The sequence below is a fragment of the Danio rerio genome, chromosome 21 (assembly GCF_049306965.1).
Source record: "Danio rerio strain Tuebingen ecotype United States chromosome 21, GRCz12tu, whole genome shotgun sequence".
Taxonomy (NCBI): domain Eukaryota; kingdom Metazoa; phylum Chordata; class Actinopteri; order Cypriniformes; family Danionidae; genus Danio; species Danio rerio.
This window is the reverse complement of record NC_133196.1, coordinates 35,026,676-35,045,065: the sequence shown is the minus strand read 5'-3', so window position 1 is coordinate 35,045,065 and position 18,390 is coordinate 35,026,676. Positions and strand designations below refer to the sequence as shown.

The window sequence follows — 18,390 nt, the reverse complement described above, 5'->3', positions numbered from 1 at the left end:
CAGCGTGCGAGACGCTCGGGTCAGTGTACAGTGCTGCCTTGATGCCTGACAGATTGAGCCAGAGCTGCGTGCTGCGACTGTCTGTCAATTGTGTGCAAATACAGTCTCTGCCCTACTGAGCGGATCGATTGTAGTGAGAAAACAAAACAATGCAACGAACTAACGACCCAGGCTATATCACAGTTTATTATGATCGTGTAATAGCCATATATACGGCTATATGAAGAGAGAATGATGATTTATTAATGGTAATAGTAACAAAAGCAATAATGTCTGGAGTAATAATTTTATTTGAAACTACATACAATAACAAATCAGTTATTTAAAATTTTGATAAATATTTAACAATTTAACATTTTTTACATTTAATAAATGTAGCCTTGATGAACTAAATAAGTTTTCTTAAAAACATTTTAAAAATTACTGTAAATATATATACAGTGAAAGTCAGAATTATTAGCCCCCCTTTGTTGTTTTTTTTTCTTTTTGTTTTTTTTTTGGCTAGAATAAAAGCAGTTCTTAATTTTTTATGAACCATTTTAAGGTCAAATTTATTAGCCCCTTAAGCTAATTGTTTTTCAGACTGTCTCCAGAACAAACCATCGTTATACAATAACTTGCCTAATTACCCTAGCCTGCCTGGTTAACCTAATTAACCTAGTTAAGACTGCTTCAATCTTTTACTTTCACACTAGTACTTAGTCATTTTAGCAAACACCTCAGATACTGTTGGCTGGTTCCTGTTGGTTGTGCACCTTTTTTTACCGACGCCATAATAACGACACAGATCACTGCCTATTCACAAGAAGAAAAGTGATTGACAGGTGGTAATTATGTGTGTAACTTGCCTTTATTCATTTACTGTATCAGGGCTCGAAAGCGTAAAAAGCTGTTGTACCTAATAAAGTGGCTGGTGAGTGTACAATTAATAAAAAAAAAACAGTGACCATAACACAAGTAGCTCTCGGACGCATTCAATTTTGGAAAAATAGCTTGCATATGAACAATATTTAAAGGTTTCCAATATTCTTCAAAATGTCTTTTTTCAGGTTCAACAGAAAAAAAAAAAAAAGCAAAACGGGTTTAAAATAAGTCAAGGGTAAGTAAATAATGTCAGAATAAAAAAATGTTTGAGTGAACAATCCCTTTAATTGTAAACAGAGGTTTTATTAGTTCAGCAAAGTCTGTTTAGGATAAACACAAGTTTTTTTGTTTTTGTTTTATGTTGGCTGAAATCCATTAAGAATGTCCTGGTCAATAAACTGTGATTTTTATCTACCACATCACTGGCTTGACTCCTGTCTCTAATGGCATCCTATAGGTAGGGTATCGTGTGTTTCATTCAGTATGGCTTTGCCCTGTATCTGATTCTCCTTGGATGAGTCATCGGCAATGTCATCCCCCACACGGTGCCGTAAACACGGGGGAGTGAGATCAGTATGCAGTCATCACTGCCACGTCTCACATCATTTCTTCATTGCTCTTCATTTACTCCTATGAATTTCAGGTTCGATTCGTCTAGAGGCATCCAGTGGGAGGAGCCATGACTGAGGGGGAAGGGCAGTTCTACAGCGTGCAGGTGGGCGACTCCACCTTTACCGTCCTCAGACGCTACCAGCAGCTCCGCGCCATCGGATCCGGTGCCCAGGGTATCGTCTGGTGAGTGGGCGACTGGAATTAGCAGAGCTTTATCTGCCTCCATGCTAAATGATGTCATCATCACACATCCCATTAGGCATTGGCTGTCTCTATTTGTCATGAGCGCAGCAGATGTGTTTTTGTCATTGACCTGAATGTCTCATTAGAGGCTTCAACGCCTGGTTTACAGCTGCAGTAATGAACAGCTAGCTGCATGTTTAAATTATTTATCCAAGCACAGGAGATGGACACTAAACACTGTTTGCTGTAATGTTGTCCCAATACCTTAATGACATGGCATTTAAAGGGGATTGAGGAACAAAGGGACATTATCCATGCATGAATTTGAATATGAATATAAATCATACTTGGGTGATAGGAACAGCAGTGATGACTGTGATTACATTAATGTGCCCATTTTTTGTGTTTAGCTCCGCTCTGGACACAGTGCTTGGCGTCCCAGTTGCTGTGAAGAAACTGAGCCGGCCCTTTCAGAACCAGACCCATGCAAAGAGGGCCTACAGAGAGCTGGTTCTGCTCAAGTGTGTTAACCACAAGAACGTACGTCCCCTTAACAGTGCACTCTTCCACTCAAAGTACATTTTGTTTGCACACTCAAACAGCTCCATTTCAGTCAGGCTGTCACAGGCTGTTTTTCCCCAGGAATGTTCTGTCACACTCGAACAGTAAAGAAGTCAATAAAACAACTAGCTCTGACATTTCTCTCCTGTTACTTCCAAACAGCTCATTTTAGAAAAAAAAAAACAAGTAAATAAGAATTGGAATACCACAAAAACACACACTATTGGCATAGGCTAAATTCAAATGTAATCCTTGAATCAATAGAGTTTTGTCAAAGATTTATAATCAGTAATAGAGTTTGAGCCTCATCATTATTTTGGTGGTATGATTTTTGTTTTGTGTGTTTTGTGTAAATGTAATTTTTCTGAAGCAATCATCTGTGTTGCATCGTATGTCATCGGTGCTATCTTTAAACGACTTTTAAACATTTAATTGGCTAATTAAATGTAATCATGTTGGTCCCTCGCTATAACCTTTCTAGGCTTTGCAGTTTCGCGGAATTATTTTGTGCAATTTGACATGCTTTTTTTTTTTTTTAACAGAGCATTGTGTTTTGCAACCTGATTGGCTGTAAACCATTTTCAATCAATGTCCTCTGTGTCTCCTTACAGTTCAGAATGCGTTTAGCTTGCCAAATTAACATAAATTGCTGATTGCTAGCAGTGTAAGTTCCAAGAAGGATGCAAAAAGGCTTGTAACTGTCTGCAGCAAGACCATTATAAAGGTGGTCACAAACCGGATGCGCTGTGCCACGGTACACCACGCAGTGGCATGCATTTTAGAATTGGGACACTTTTTATAGTTCTGCAGCCCCACAGTGCGTCATCTGAATATTTTCATTTTAAAAAACATGCAAATGTGCACGTCTGTGTTTTACTTTCAACTGTCATTCGCACAAAAGCTAAAAAGCTTTATAAACCTTTTACGACCGTGTGAATGTTTGCGCCAACAACAGGTTTTGGCTTTTGGTTTCATTCTGAAATTTTCTATGAAGGCTTGAACTTTGAGAGTGTTTAAACAAGAAAGAAAAGTGTAAAAATGTTAATGCCTGTCTTAGAAAATTGTATAAAGAGTGTAGTGTGGGGTTCAGCCTTAAAACATGTATAAATAGTAAGTATAAAGTCATTGATTAATTACCCATATGTAATTCAAACCCTTGAGACCTTCGTTCTTCTTTTGAACACAAATTAAGGTATGTTAAGTGAAATCTGAGAGCTCCCTCATCCTTCATAGACAGGAACGGTCTAGTAAAAGGTAGAAAAAGTAGTAGTTAAAGTCTAGAAAGGTACCATAAACATTCTCAAAACAGACCATTTGCTCTTTTCGCCAAAAAAAGGGCGTACTCACACTACATACAGTTGCCTTCAACTTTGTCAGCGTGGTTCTTCGTCATCAAAGCAGACTACCTAATGGTTTACCCTTACAGTGTTCATCATTGTGCACAGGAAGAAGTAGTAACTGCTTCATTCTGGTCATCTTTCAGGGATGTAATTGTAGACCTACTTAGACTATTGTGTAAAATGACATTGTGTAGTCCTATAATGTGCGCAAACGAGGAAGCCACTGATCATGAAATAGTTTTAAATGCATGCGCAGCTTTCCCAGGGATGGGTTGCGGCTGGAAGGGCATCCGCTGCATTCCGGATAAGTTGACGGTTCATTCTGCTTTGGCGACCCCGGATTAATAAAGGGACTAAGCCGACAAGAAAATGAATGAATGAATTCATGCGCAGCTGTGCACGCTTCTTCCGCTCTCTCCATTGCAAGTCATTATCATGTGCACTCTATGTACATTATAAATAAAATCAGTTTGCACATTTGTTATTATCCTCTGCAAATCACCTGTTCTAGAGCCGGGCACCTCAAATTTAAAACCTGAATGTTTAGATGATAAGCTATTACAAATTGATAAAAATGTATTTTATAATTAATTAAAACTATTCAAAAGCAGGGACAACGCTGAAGGAAAGTGAAAGTGATACATCACTAAAAAGAGTTTATGATATTTTTTTCAGGGTGAAATGTTTAAGTATATTAGGCTACTAAATTCAACTGGACTTAATATTTTAAGGCTTTTAAACGATTTCGTCTTCTTTTTTGTCCTTGGCTGATCACATGCCTGATTTATAATGCACTTTTCTAAAACCTAAAGCGCTAAATGTAACATATTTATCATTAACTCACATTGATTAATCAGCAAGTACTAAGTGTAATGAAATATACATATGAGGTTATTAGTTAATCTATTTACTAACATGAACTAATAATGAACAATACTTGTATGACATTTATTATTAAGTTCTAGTTACTAATGCATTATTAAAATCCAAATTCATTCTTGAAAACAACAATGCACTGTTACAACATAAACTAACAATGAACAACTTTATTTTTATTAACTAATGTTAGCAAAGATGAATACTATACTAAATGTATGTTAATAAATACATTAACTAACACAACTATATTGTAAAGCGTTTCCTCATTTGATAGCTACAGGAACTTAAAATTGAGTTGTGAGACACTGGCCTTCGTTGCCAAGCTGTTTCTTATAAAGAAGTAGACAAAATTGTTGGTACCCTTCAATTTTGTTTCAGCTAAAACCACAATTCAAAAGCAATATCTGATTTTCATTCTTTTAATTTTAATACATTTTTATTAATCATTGTTATTTCGGTGACCGCTGTAGTTTGTTCTTTCTTCAGTGGAAGTCTACCAACAGTTTTGTCCACATCTCTATGTAGGTTTGTTTCTCATCCTTCACTTTTTTCTTTCCAGATCATCCATTTGCTTAACGTCTTCACACCCCAGAAGTCGTTGGAGGAGTTCCAGGATTTGTAAGTTTTGAACTTGTAAATTGGTGCGTTTTTGCTGACCCTGTCAACCTCCGTGAAGTTGGCACCCCATAAAAACAAATAATCCCCAAAACTATGCCATTCGTTTGTGCTACGTTTGTGCTGATTTGTGCCGCAAAAACGAACGTTTGTGCTGGTTTGGGGTCTGAGATATTAAGCATTACTTTTTTAACCGTGTGACGTCACTCTCCACCCCATGTTGCGCAATTGACTTCAAAACAGCACGGGTCGTTTGTGCTCGGTTTGTGCTGGTTTGTGCCGTTAAAACGAACACGGTATCTGTTTTCCTCTTTTAGATATAAGCAAAATATTTCGGGAGCCGTGACGTCACTCTCCACCCCATTTCCTCCAAATTGCACAAAACTGGTATCATTCGTTTGTGCTGGGTTTGTGCTGGTTTGTGCCGTTAAAATAAACACTTTATCTATTTTCGTTGTTTAGATATAATCAAAATATTTCGGGAGCCGTGACGTCATTCTCCACCCCATGTTGTCTAAATCACACCAAACTGGTATCATTCGTTTGTGCTCGGTTTGTGCTGGTTTGTGCCGTTAAAATAAACACTTTATCTATTTTTATTGTTTAGATATTGCCTTATCAAAACATTTCGGGAGCCGTGACGTCACTCTCCACCCCAGGTTGTTTAAATTGCACAAAACAGGTGTCATTTGTTAGTGCTGGATTTGTGCTGGTTTGTGCCGTTAAAATAAACACTTTATCTATGTTTATTGATTAGATATTGCCTAATCAAAACATTTCGGGAGCCGCGATGTCATTCAGCGCCCCATTATTTCCTCTAAATTGCACAAAACAGGTGTCATATGTTAGTGCTGGATTTGTGCTGGTTAGTGCAATAACAATTAACACTTTATCTATTTTTATTGATTAGATATTGCCTTATCAAAACATTTCGGGAGCCGAGATGTCATTCAGCGCCCCATTATTTCCTCTAAATTGCACAAAACAGGTGTCATATGTTAGTGCTGGATTTGTGCTGGTTTGTGCAATAACAATTAAGACTTTATCTATGTTTATTGATTAGATATTGCCTAATTAAAACATTTCGGGAGCCGCAACGTCACACAGCGCCCCATTTTTTCCTCTAAAATGCACAAAACAGGTGACATTCTTTAGTGCTGGATTTGTGCTGGTTTATGCCATTAAAATAAACACTTTATCTGTTTGTATTGTTTAGATATTGCCTAATCAAAACACTTTGGGAGCCGCGACGTAACTCTATATTGCACCAAACAGGTGTCATTCAGTTGTGCTGGTTGTGCCGTTAATAAACACTTTATCTGTTTTCCTTGTTTGGATTTAACCAAAATATTTGGTTAGATTTGTGCTGGTTTGTGCCATGAAAATGAACAACAGATATTTATATTTGTGCACATATGTTACTTTCGTTTGCTCACAAATTGTGCTCGTTTGTGCTGCAAAAATATTATGTGTAAAAAAAATAATATCAGATCATTAAGAGGTCTCTCCACCCCAGTTGCTACATATTTACTAAAAGAGTCTCGTTTGTGTGCGTTTCATTTGTGCTGGATTGTACCTGAAAGTTTCGTTAGTGTTGCTTCTTTTATTAAAATATTGAATGAAAGATAATGATATCAGCTACCCGCATATTTTAAAATATTTAAATTTGTTTGGGCTGATAGAAATTTTGTTTAAGATGCTTTTTTTTTTAGATAGCCTAGGCCAAGGTTATCCTGAGATCTTTTTATTATTAGAAAAAGCATGAAGGATGCGAACATAATTTTGACATATTTATTCCAAGTAAAAGGGCTTGGCCAATATAAAGATAATTGGCTACAACCCTGCTACTTATCTACTTCGTTTTAGTCTCATATGAGTAGCCAGCATGCTTAACGATAGGGGAAAAAAATAATTTCAAAAAAATATAAATAATTTTTATTAATTTTATTTATTAATTTTATAAAAATGTATTAATATACATTTTGTTTTACCTGTTTAACCATGCAGCGATTTTCTCTTAAATACTCTTATCATCTGGTCGTCCATATTAGGCTGCTTTCGTATTTAAACTAGCAGCCTAAACTTTTCTGTTGTGGTAGGTAGGCCTACCACTTATGATTAAGTAAAGCAGCTTTAGTGGACTTATTTAGTCAATATTTATTTTATGGGGAAAAATAGATTATAACACATGCAAACACATAGGCTCTGCGTTTTCTACAGATAAGTTTTGGTTTTCGTGATTGTGTTGTTTGTCATACAGTAAAAGAACAATGTCCAAATGGCAATAAAATAACAATAAATAATTGATTAATTAATTACAATTAATAATAATAATGATAACAATAACAACAATCATATAAAATATTTACATTCACTTAATTGGTAAACACTGTGCGTTTTTATCACGGGCTGTAGGATGTTATTTTGACCATTTTGATTTGGTTTAATAAAAGATAAACATGTAATATTTTGTCACATTTTAGTTATCCTTAGTTATCTTCTTATTATTGTCATTATTATTAATATTATTATATTTATTTTATATTTAATAACTTGTAGACTCTTTAAACAATGAGGAAATAATTAAACTTTTTTAATTCAAGGCCCAGACAGCTTGTTTTGTAATTTAATGCCGTCTATAGGCTACCACCAGAAGGACGGTTATACGGCGTGTTGTGATGTCGGCCGTCACCGGAGAAAATTAATTTAAACTTTAAAACTTTAATTTTTTGGACTTTTGTTTGAAAGCTTTAGTGGCACTGTAGCTGTCCAAGGTACTGTTGTATAATTTAAATTATAGCCTATATATGCACCAATAAACAAGTCGAATGAATGAATGAATGAATGAATGAATGAATGAATGAATGAATGAAATATAGATTCTTAAATGTTGATATTGTTTTTGCTAATAAAAAATAACAAATGTTTAATAAAAACAAAATGAGCAATTTTTAATATTTATACAATTCAGTTAAATATAAGCTGGACATTTTTGGGGACATGTAATTTCTCTGTGATCTTTAATATATACTGGGTAGCTATATTTTCTAAAATCTCAACCAGGAATTGCTTTAATATGAATATGCTTTACATCCTGATATGCTGTTGTTTCATTTTCATTTTTATTCAACTTGAAAAAAATCGGTATTTAATGTTTGAATACTAAAATAAATAGCAGCCATTGTTTAAATGGTTATTTTACCAACAAAATGTATATTTTATATTTTTATCAACTTTTGATATAAAACCTCTGTGTAATTTATTGATTGTTAAAAATGAAATAATTTAAGTGCTATATTTTTTATTAGTGAAAGTGCACGCTTACTTTGCCCAAGGCCTGTCAAAAAATATATTTCTGCCACTATAATACAAATGCACTATTATTGTTTTATTATCATTGTTTATTTTTCTGTAATGTATAAAATTTTTGATACATTTATTTCCCCTCCAATCATTTTCATTTATCACGTTAAATTTTGGTCATTTTCCCTCCAAATAAAATTGATTTGCTGTCTTGCCTGGTTTAGCACGGAATGTGAGCCTAACAGTTCAGCATACAAAAGGGTCCGAACGATTGGAAAAGCGGCTTTTAAAGAGACAAACTATATGCGAAATTTGTTTCAAAAAGATATTTTTTTCCAAAAAAAATATCCGAATTATATTTTAATTTGAGGCCAACTGTGCGGGTGGATGATTTCCAGTCAGTGGAAAGTAGGCCTATGAATTTAATATGCCTCATATTGTATCACAATCTTCTGTCATATATTTGCAATTTTTTAAATATGTCATAACACAAATGAGACTATTTTAGTAAATATGTAGCAACTGGGGTGGAGAGACCTCTTAATGATCTGATATTATTTTTTTTACACATAATATTTTTGCAGCACAAACGAGCACAATTTGTGAGCAAACGAAAGTAACATATGTGCACAAATATAAATATCTGTTGTTCATTTTCATGGCACAAACCAGCACAAATCTAACCAAATATTTTGGTTAAATCCAAACAAGGAAAACAGATTAAGTGTTTATTAACGGCACAACCAGCACAACTGAATGACACCTGTTTGGTGCAATATAGAGTTACGTCGCGGCTCCCAAAGTGTTTTGATTAGGCAATATCTAAACAATACAAACAGATAAAGTGTTTATTTTAATGGCATAAACCAGCACAAATCCAGCACTAAAGAATGTCACCTGTTTTGTGCATTTTAGAGGAAATAATGGGGCGCTGTGTGACGTTGCGGCTCCCGAAATGTTTTAATTAGGCAATATCTAATCAATAAACATAGATAAAGTCTTAATTGTTATTGCACAAACCAGCACAAATCCAGCACTAACATATGACACCTGTTTTGTGCAATTTAGAGGAAATAATGGGGCGCTGAATGACATCTCGGCTCCCGAAATGTTTTGATAAGGCAATATCTAATCAATAAAAATAGATAAAGTGTTAATTGTTATTGCACTAACCAGCACAAATCCAGCACTAACATATGACACCTGTTTTGTGCAATTTAGAGGAAATAATGGGGCGCTGAATGACATCGCGGCTCCCGAAATGTTTTGATTAGGCAATATCTAATCAATAAACATAGATAAAGTGTTTATTTTAACGGCACAAACCAGCACAAATCCAGCACTAACAAATGACACCTGTTTTGTGCAATTTAAACAACCTGGGGTGGAGAGTGACGTCACGGCTCCCGAAATGTTTTGATAAGGCAATATCTAAACAATAAAAATAGATAAAGTGTTTATTTTAACGGCACAAACCAGCACAAACCGAGCACAAACGAATGATACCAGTTTGGTGTGATTTAGACAACATGGGGTGGAGAATGACGTCACGGCTCCCGAAATATTTTGATTATATCTAAACAACGAAAATAGATAAAGTGTTTATTTTAACGGCACAAACCAGCACAAACCCAGCACAAACGAATGATACCAGTTTTGTGCAATTTGGAGGAAATGGGGTGGAGAGTGACGTCACGGCTCCCGAAATATTTTGCTTATATCTAAAAGAGGAAAACAGATACCGTGTTCGTTTTAACGGCACAAACCAGCACAAACCGAGCACAAACGACCCGTGCTGTTTTGAAGTCAATTGCGCAACATGGGGTGGAGAGTGACGTCACACGGTTAAAAAAGTAATGCTTAATATCTCAGACCCCAAACCAGCACAAACGTTCGTTTTTGCGGCACAAATCAGCACAAACGTAGCACAAACGAATGGCATAGTTTTGGGGATTATTTGTTTTTATGGGGTGCCAACTTCACGGAGGTACCCTGTCATTTCATGTAATCTGAGATCAGGTGAACGCTGGGTGAATAGGTGTTTTGGTCCCAGGAGTGGTTATTAGCATTCATGGTTTTGCTGAGACCACAATGCGCTCTCACGAAGAACTGATGAATTACACTGTACCGCTGCTGCATGTGGTAATTATAGCTTTAGGATCTGAAATGATATGTTATTAAATCAAGATTAATTACAACTCCTAACAACAGCACTTCTCTTGCTGTCTTTAAGTTTTAGGTCTGGGATCTGGGGTTGTTTTATTCTTTGCTCATCAGTATTATGCATGTAAGAGATGTTCTGAGCTGAATGTGAGCACAGAAAACCCTGGAGAATCCGATGGGTATATGTTTTGTTTTTTTGGTCAGGTATTTGGTGATGGAGTTGATGGATGCTAGTCTTTGTCAGGTGATCCACATGGATCTGGACCATGAGAGGATGTCTTACCTGCTCTACCAGATCCTGTGTGGCATCAGACATCTACACTCTGCTGGCATCATTCACAGGGTAAGAGGATCTCTCTGTAGTGCTGCAATGAGAGTCACTAAATGAGTGTTTTGCCATTTTATGTGTGGAAAAATTATCATTATATCATGTAGTCACATAAACTTTCTTTAAAATGAATATTTGGCTTATTGTTTAGTTATTATTATGGTAATAGGACGACGTTGCGACTAATTTTACTGTTAGTATTATACACTCACTGGCCACTTTATCAGGTACAATAAAGTACCTTTCTAGCATCGGTTTGGGACCTCCTTTTACCTTCAGAAATGTCTTAACTCTTTATGGCATAGATTCAACAAAGTACTGGAAATAATTCTCAGAGATATTGGTCCATATTGACATGATAGCATCACACAGTTGCTGCAGATTTGTCAGCTGCAAATTTTTGATGCGAATCTCACGTTCCACCACATCCCAAATGTGCTCTATTGGATTTTGATCTTGTGACTGTGGAGGTCATTTGAGTACAGTGAACTCATGTTGTTGATGCCAAATTCTGATTCTACCATTCGAATGTTGCAGCAGAAATCGAGACTCATCAGACCAAGCAATGTTTTTCCAATCTTCTATGGGGTATATGCCGAAGCATGCTAATAGGACTTTTAATTTGCCAATAACCTGGGTTAAGCGCTTCCGGCGAATTGAATGCCAATGCAAAATCCGGTGCGTTTAAGGTCTGTTTTCTTTAAAAATGAGCGATCTTCACTGACTGAGTGATATCCGATTTAAAGTGGGTCTCAGATTGTACAAGAAGCACTGCATTAAATTACATTTCCCCAGCCATATCGTTATAATATGAGCATTTATTTTACCCCAGTATATTCAATGGAGCTTCTGCGTTAGCCTGCCGATTCTGACGGGTGCGTGCGAGTAAACAGCTTTTTGTCTCGTTTTGCTTGAGCAACCAAATAAATGCTAAAGTATATTTAAATGAATGTATTTTAATGACATTACAACATCGATGCTGTAAAAGGAACCGTATAAAATGGAAATTATGGAAAGTTCTTAATAACAGGTCACCGGAAGTGTATCAGCATGGGAACAGCACTAGCTTGGCATATACCCTATTGTCCAATTTTGTTGAGCATGTGGGAATTGTAGTCTCAGTTTCCTGTTCTTAGCTGAAAGAAGTGGCAACTGGTGTGGTCTTCTGCTGCTGTAGCCCATCCACCTCAAGGTTCGACGTGTTGTGCGTTCAGATTTACTCCTCTGCATACCTCGGTTGTAACAAGTGGTTATTTGAGTTACTGTTGCCTGTCTATCTGCTTAAACCAGTCTGGCCATTCTCCTCTCACCTCTGACATCAACAAGGCATTTGCGCTCACAGAACTGCCGCTCATTGGATATTTTCTCTGATCATTCCCTGTAAACCCTAGAGATGGTTGTGCGTGAACATCCCAGTAGATCAGCAGTTTCTGAAATACTCAGACCAGCCATGTTCAAAGTCACTTAACTCGCCTTTCTTCCCCATTTTGTTGCTCTGTTTGAACGGCAGATCAGCAGATCGTCTTGGCCATGTCTACATTTTTTTTTCTGAAAAATTCATAGCTCTAAGGCATTATTCTAAAAACACTAACCCATAAACCATAGGCTATACACCGGTAAAATTATTTTCAGTTTTGAAGATTGAAACAGGCTTAAGAGTAACATGAGAGACATGAAAAAAACTTGCAATGGTTCAGATTTACAAGTTAGTGGTTTGTGTAGTAAATGTTCACAATGTAAACTTAATTTTGGAGCCTACAGTTAATCAATATGTCAGATTCTGGAGTGCATTACAGGTCTAAAGAACATTATAAATGATAAATAATTTTAAATAAAACAAATACATTTATAGATATGGTATATACGTTTAGAATTTTACTCACCTGGGAAATGGAGGCCACGTGAATGGTTTGTGAGCACAATTAAGTGCACACAGCATGCCATATCATCTAATAATTGTAAGAAATAATTCCAAAAGGCAACTGATTTTGCAAAGCCACATAAAACAAAACAAAAATATTATGTATATGCAGAGTTTAGCAGCTAATCAGTCGGAATCAGCTGAGGTGGAGTGATGGCGACCAGCGAGACCTAGCTGTCACTCAAATGGCCACACCCTTAATTATGCAAACTTAATATAACTTAAAATAAATGAAACCGATGAGATAAAAAAAAAAAAACTCAGTTGTTATGAAGGGTAATATCAGCTATATGAACCAAAACTGTTTTTTGTACCAGGCTGTAAACACCTTTTTTTCCCGGTAAAGTTGGCCATTGTAACAGTGGGCTCAAAAAGAAATTTGCTCCACATAGAGCCAGGGATAGCGGAATTTCGATGAATTGCAGTTTCAGTTACTTCCGTATTTGCTTCACGAGGGAGAGCAGGAGGTTGCTGCTTGATTTTAACATGTAGAGGTAAGTGATCCAAAATGATTGTAACAATCATTGACCCCTAAATCTATTTATGTCTTAGAACTGTAAAAATAAAAATAAATAAATAAATAAATAATGCCAACCAGAACAATTGTTTAAACCTAAAATTAAAAGCCTGGTCACATGAGCTGTCACAGTAGGAAAGAATGTAAAAATATATATCATCCAGAGAGTACACAATTCCATATATTCAAGGAGAGAACCCCAAATTTCCTAATAAAGTCTAATAATTTGATTTAATAAGTGAATTTTAAACTACTGAGACCTTTCATTGTGTTAATGTGTGAGATTGTCTTTCAGCATGACAGTATGGGATTGCATTCTCTTTGCTATTCAGGATCTGAAGCCCAGTAATATAGTGGTGAAGTCCGACTGCACTTTAAAGATCTTAGACTTTGGACTGGCCAGAACCGCCTGCACTAATTTTATGATGACACCTTACGTAGTGACCAGATACTACAGAGCGCCAGAGGTCATCCTGGGCATGAAATACAAGGAGAACGGTAATGCTGTTTTTTTTTTTGGCGGTAATGCCCTTCAGAGCCAATGAAGATATTGAAATGGAATTGTGTTATTAATATTTGATTGTCTTTTTGCAGTGGATATCTGGTCTGTAGGCTGCATCATGGGCGAAATGGTTAAAGGGAGCGTCATATTCCAGGGCACTGATCGTATCCACTTAATTCTAAAACCTGAAAAATAAGCAGTTAAGCTTGCATTTTTTGCAATGCTATTTTTAAATGTCAGTTTTATGTTTTAGTTTTTCAAATATGCTCTTCAAATATATATTCATCTGCATTTATTTGATCAAAAATACAATAAAAACTTTAAAAAAAAATTTAAAAACTGAATTTTTATTTTATTTTATTTTTTTTTACATTTAGAGTAACTGTTTTCAACTTGTTTATTAAAGTGAAATAAAATTGTCCCCAAACTGTGAAGCAGATGATGTTTTCATTTTTAATTTCCTTTATAAATACATTAATACCCTAAATAACTTTTTTGAAAAATTATTTAAAGGAACATATTTAGATGAATATTGAAGCATAATATGACACAGAAGCCTGGAGCAATGATGCTTAAAATTAAGCTTTGCATCAGACAAATAAAGTACATTTTAAAACACACAGTATACAACTAATATCTCAATCTGAGTGCTGTTTTAGCAATTTTTTTTTTACTTGTGTTTTTGATCGAATAAATCTGGCCTTTGCATGCAGAAGAGACTTTTTTTAAACATTAATGTTTCCACACTTTTAACTTGTATTGTACAATGCATTATTCTGTTCTAGTAATAACTGCATGCAATTCCATCATGATCCTCCAGAGGTCTGTGAAACCCTCATCTGATAAATTAAACCACACACTACTCCTCTGAATAGTTCTGCAAACTTTTCCTCTCTGGCCATTCTTTTGATTAACCATACTTAATCTTCTTTTTATTCTCCATTGTCTGTTCTATTCAGTAAGGGAATAGGTAATTTAAAAGCAAAAAGTACTGTTTACCAATGCTGTATGCCCTTCTTTCTTTTGTGGAAAGACAATAGTAGAATGAGAAATAATTTGTTGCAAAAACGGTCCTCTGCATGTCATACCATATATTCTAGATGTTCTGGAGGTTTCATTTAATCTAATACTGCAATTAGTAAAAATCCTGACTTTGATTTTGTGCACAACCAACTCACAAATGAAAAGAAACCATTACATAGTAATGTACATGAATACATTCTTTGATGCTATAACTTTTACTTACTGTTACTACTTTTACTTTGATACTGTACTTTCTACTTGCCTTTTATATGAAAGAGCACAAGCTGGATATTAATAAAAAAAATAAAATCTTTAACAGAGCAAAAAGGTTGCTGGTTAGAATCTTGGCTAGGCCAGTTGGCATTTCTGTGTGGAGTTTGCATGTTCTCCCTGTGTTCGCGAGGGTTTCCCCTATAGTCCAAAGACATGCACTATAAGTGTATCAAATAAACTAAATTGTCTGTTGTATATGAGAACAAACATTGGCAGTTCATTCCGATTTGTGGCGACCTCTAAAAAGGAAACTAATGAAAATAAATGAAAAATCTTTTAAATTTTATATTGGCGTCTGAAGAAAAAAATGAATGGGTATACGACATTGGAACAACAGTAGGGTGAGAAAATGGTTAAATTTTTTGGGATAATGATGCCTTTAAAAAAAGCAACTGTTCTTAATTTCATCATCCTCTTTAACTAAGCTGATCTCAGATATTGACCAGTGGAATAAGGTGATCGAGATTCTGGGAACCCCCTCTCTGGAGTTTATGAACCGTTTGATGGAGACTGTAAGGAACTATGTGATGAACAAACCCCAGTTTCCTGGAGTCAGTTTTAATGAGCTTTTTCCTGACTGGGCCTTCCCATCAGAGACGGAGCATGACAAGATCAAAAGTAAAACCATCCTCGCTTTTCTTTCATGTCTGTTTCTTTTTCTACTTTACACTAGCACACTCCTAAAGGCATAATCCACCCAAGAATGAAATTTCTGTCATTTAATCACTCTCCACTTGTATCAAATCTGGTCAACTCATAAAGGTTTAGAACTAAATGAGGGAAGGCTGAGTAAATTATCATTTTTGGGATAACAATGCCGTTAACTGTAAACTTTACTTGACACCCGATTTCTATTCTTTCCAATGTAGCAAGTCAAGCACGAGATCTGCTTTCCAAGATGCTGGTAATCGACCCTGAATGCCGTATCTCTGTGCAGGAGGCTCTTAATCACCCCTACATTCATGTGTGGTACGACCCAGCTGAGGCTGATGCGGTCAGTGCACCTCTGTCTATCTATGTCACTTTGTCCTGCCCAGACTTGCACAAACTGTTTTACAGGGGACGTTTTTACGATGTCAGGGAGGTCTTGGGCCTTGAATTTGTACTGATTGTTTTATGTGTTCAGCCTCCTCCACAGATCTCAGACAAGCAGCTTGAGGAGCGCGAACACAGCATCGAGCAGTGGAAAGGTACAGTCGCCCTCTGCTGTCAACATCTTCCGTTAAAAGCTACCTGTAGATGTAAATAAATGTCTACAGCAGAAATGATCATTGTGGTGTATTGGTTAAATGATTCCAAGGTCATTTGTGTTCTCATTTTAATAAACAGTAATCGGGTTGATTTTGTGTCATTAAAAGATTTTGACATTAAAAGTTCATAATCCTAATGTTTGCTAAAGGGTTTGTAAAAAAATAAAAAACATAGAAATCCACTGAACTCTGTTAATGATTTCTTGGGGTGGGGTTTCCCTCCTTGCAGAGTTGATTTATAAAGAAGTAATGGACTGGGAGGAGCGGAACAAGAATGGGGTACTGAAAGAGGAGTGTTTAGGTGAGTCACATATTTTCTTTAATAGTTATTCTTTTATTATTTAAATAATCTGTATTATGCTGCTACTTTTATTCCAAAGCAGATTTATAATGCATAAAGTGAATGATGCGTATTTAAGGTAATTACTAATGATGGAACAAATTATGAGAGAAAAAATAAGTCTGACTGATCTGCACTGCCCAGCATTGTTCAGGGCACTGATTTCACTCTCCCTCCAGCTCTCTCGCAATCTGAAACAGCTTTTACTAAACGCAAAAATCGCAATGCTATGAAACATGCATCAAACTACGCATCATGGTGGCGTAGTGGGTAGAACGATAGCCTCACAGCAAGAAAGTCGCTGGTTCGAGCCTCAGCTGGGTCATTACTGTGTAATGTTTGCATGTTCTCCCTGTGTTGATGTGGTTTTCCTCTGGGTGCTCCGGTTTCCCCCACAAGTCCAAAGACGTGGTACAGGTGAATTGGGTAAGGTAAATTGTCTGAAGTGTATGTGTGTGAATGAGTGTGTGTGGATGTTTCCCAGTGATGGGTTGCAGCTGGAAGGGCATCCACTGTGTAAAGCAGGTGTGTCCAAACTCAGTCCTGGAGGGCCGGTGTCCTGCAAAGTTTAGTTCCAACCCCAATCAGACACTGGCCTAGCTAATCAAGCTCTTACTAGGCAGTCTAAAAACATCCTTGCAGGTGTGTTGAAGCAAGTTGGAGCTAAAATATGCAGGACACCAGCGCTCCAGGACAGAGTTTGGACACCCTTGGCGTAAAGCATATGCTGGATAAGTTGGTGGCTCATTCCGCTGTGGCGACCATAGATTAATAAAGGAACTAAGCCAAAAAGAAAATGAAGGAATGAAACCTTTGCTTTCAAAAAGCGAAGTTGTTTTTTTGCTGCACCGATCAGATCACAAGAGCAACTCATTCCTGCTATTTGCAGTAGTGCTGCCTTGGCACCGCATTCAATATTAATAATAAAAGTTTTTGTAATCTTAAATGTGGTTATTTCATTGGCTTTTAAGCTGTAAAATGATGGTTATTGAGTTAAATGTAAATATGTAAAAATCAATTAATATTATTTATCACTAGATCTACAGAGGTGGTAATTTTGACCATTTGTAATTTTTGCTGTTTAATAACTTTAAGATAAAACACCTGTATCTATAATTCCATGACTTTTACTAAAATTGTGTATTTTCCTTCTAACATTGATATTTTATTAAAATGAAAAAAAAAAAAAAACACAAAAGAGTTTTTATTTCTACCTAGATAAACCATAGCATGCATTTTGATGTCTGCTACTTTTCCCTGTAATTTTGCCTAGCAACTTCATGCTAACCAAAACAACTTTCTGTTGGCAAAAACATATCTTCAAAGATATGTCTTTCAAAACAGCATGTTTAGTGCCATGAAAAACCTTCTCCCCTGCTTGTGAAAGTGAAAAAAAAAATGGATTCATTCATAAGTGGTCTAATGTTGCCTAACTGTATATATTTATAGGTTGTATTACCAAAAAGGTTGTATTTTTAGGGTAATGACTTAATTAACTATGATAACAGACAATCAAAGCTTAATTTTATAATCTCTGTAGAAGTTTTCTATGACAACATGATGTCTTGTATGAGAGCGGTGACCGCTATTGTAATTTTATTAGCTATAGAATGTTGGTAGTTCCAATCATTCGTTCCTTCATTTTCTTTTCGGCTTAGTCCTTTTATTAATCAGGGGTCGCCCCAGTGGAATGAACCACCAACTTATCCAGCACAT

The 18,390-nt window shown here is 36.0% G+C and overlaps 1 protein-coding gene across 1 annotated transcript in view; it reads left to right on the top strand.

Moving 5' to 3' along the window:
• mapk9 (mitogen-activated protein kinase 9) overlaps positions 1-18,390 on the top strand; it is a 35,479-nt gene that overhangs the window by 12,756 nt on the left and 4,333 nt on the right. Inside the window, exons 2-11 of the mRNA XM_001919653.8 lie at positions 1,508-1,659; positions 2,070-2,199; positions 4,999-5,057; positions 10,725-10,863; positions 13,619-13,784; positions 13,881-13,952; positions 15,520-15,702; positions 15,954-16,078; positions 16,211-16,274; positions 16,564-16,635. Coding sequence (XP_001919688.1) covers positions 1,544-1,659; positions 2,070-2,199; positions 4,999-5,057; positions 10,725-10,863; positions 13,619-13,784; positions 13,881-13,952; positions 15,520-15,702; positions 15,954-16,078; positions 16,211-16,274; positions 16,564-16,635 — 1,126 coding nt within the window. The 5' untranslated portion in view covers positions 1,508-1,543. The remainder of the gene's footprint in view (positions 1-1,507; positions 1,660-2,069; positions 2,200-4,998; positions 5,058-10,724; positions 10,864-13,618; positions 13,785-13,880; positions 13,953-15,519; positions 15,703-15,953; positions 16,079-16,210; positions 16,275-16,563; positions 16,636-18,390) is intronic.